Raw genomic sequence first — 1,687 nt, 5'->3', positions numbered from 1 at the left:
GTGTCATCACGTTCTATACACTTTTGCCTGGAGTTCTGATTTAAACCCCTGGACTGTACCATGTTCCTGCCTGATCTCCTGGAGGAGAGGTGGAGGCCTAAGGGAATTCATTAATATGTGCCGGTGTAAAGCTCCAGAGTGGCCTAAAGGGAGGAGGAGGAGGAGGGATGCAGGACCACCGCTGTTCCTAATGGGCAGTAACCTGGAGAAGTGATGATCGGGAGGCCATTCTGAAAGCGTTTATAGACCTTGAGAATTGCGGGTCTGGCAGATATGTGATGGTCCAGTCAGCCCAGGAGTGGCTGCACCTCAATAGGTATTAGTGCGGTGCTGATATTTGTGAGCTGATGAGATGAATGAACAATTCCCCTTTCCTTGTAGGAGGAGGAGAGCCCCCCGGACTCCAGCACCCCCATTGCCAGAGTGTAAGTACAAGTGCATCCCCATCCATCATTCTGCATTCGTTGTTTACTGTCTGGTTTGTGTTGGAGCGCGACATGACGGTAGGAGGAAGCAGCATTGGTTCAGCAGACATTCAGGAAAGAGTCAGGGCCGTTTTATTGTTATCAGCAGACTTTTGTGAGTCTCTCTCTCTCTGGAATTCTGACCAATCAATCTTGCCTTGTTTCAGAAGGACGGATTACATTGTGCGGCCGAGCTCTGGAGATGAGAAGCGGATCTTCCAGGAGCAGGTCAGTGTCCATTATGACAATGGTTTATTTTCATGTGAATGGAAGTTAATCGTCTCCAAGACCTCCCAGCACTAACCTGCATCCCTCTGCTCCCCCCAGGAGAGGCACCGCTACCTCCAGCCTCACAAGGCCTTCACTTTCCGCATGCACGGATTTGAGTCTGTGGTGGGTCCGGTGAAAGGCGTATTCGACAAGGAGACGTCTCTGAACAAAGCTCGTGAACACTCGCTGCTGCGCTCTGATAGGCCGGCTTACGTCACCATCCTGTCCCTTGGTAATTTTCCTTTTTTTTTTGGTCTGATCTGGGTGGGTGGGGCTTAGCCTTATTTCCTGGCTGCAGGAGGCTGAGCATCATCTAGCTCTTTCCCTCCCCAGCTTGACTGTCCTGGTCCACACTTTGCATTCCATATAGTCTGGATTTTATCTGATGACATTTTAAGGTTCTCTAAAGAGATTTTTCAATGAAATTTGTATTCTCAGTTCGGGATGCAGCCGCCCGCCTGCCCAATGGCGAGGGTACACGTGCCGAAATCTGTGAGCTTCTGAAGGATTCCCAGTTTCTGGCGCCCGATGTTACCAGCGCTCAGGTAAGTGGCTGTTTTATTGGTATTGGGGGCAACGTCTTGTGTTTTGAGGTTCATGAAGTGGCCGCGGCGTCAAAGTACTTCCCTGAGTTCAGACTCTCCGGTGTCGTCATTAGGTGAACACGGTGGTGAGCGGTGCATTGGACCGGCTGCACTACGAGAAAGATCCGTGCGTGAAATACGACATTGGACGCAAGCTGTGGATCTACCTCCATCGAGACCGCAGCGAGGAGGAGTTCGGTAAGAGCTCTGCCAATAGACTCTGCTTGATGTTCATCCGGTGCATGGAGATTCTCATCCTCCGTCTTCTTCTGCAGAGAGGATCCACCAGGCGCAGGCAGCAGCAGCCAAAGCCAAGAAAGCTCTGCAACAGAAGCCGAAAACACCCTCTAAGATCGTACGTTCCCCATT

At 51.1% G+C, this 1,687-nt stretch overlaps 1 protein-coding gene across 1 annotated transcript in view; it reads left to right on the top strand.

The window, feature by feature from the left end:
• The window catches only part of NFRKB (nuclear factor related to kappaB binding protein), a 22,899-nt gene that overhangs the window by 16,312 nt on the left and 4,900 nt on the right, over window positions 1-1,687 (top strand). The window contains exons 14-19 of the mRNA XM_018572328.1: window positions 382-425; window positions 632-692; window positions 792-966; window positions 1,173-1,279; window positions 1,393-1,516; window positions 1,594-1,673. Coding sequence (XP_018427830.1) covers window positions 382-425; window positions 632-692; window positions 792-966; window positions 1,173-1,279; window positions 1,393-1,516; window positions 1,594-1,673 — 591 coding nt within the window. The remainder of the gene's footprint in view (window positions 1-381; window positions 426-631; window positions 693-791; window positions 967-1,172; window positions 1,280-1,392; window positions 1,517-1,593; window positions 1,674-1,687) is intronic.

The sequence above is a fragment of the Nanorana parkeri genome, unplaced genomic scaffold, assembly GCF_000935625.1.
Source record: "Nanorana parkeri isolate BGI_ZX_2015 unplaced genomic scaffold, ASM93562v1 scaffold1998, whole genome shotgun sequence".
Classification (NCBI taxonomy): domain Eukaryota; kingdom Metazoa; phylum Chordata; class Amphibia; order Anura; family Dicroglossidae; genus Nanorana; species Nanorana parkeri.
The sequence above is the reverse complement of the archived record's forward strand: the minus strand, read 5'-3'. Positions and strand labels throughout refer to the sequence as shown.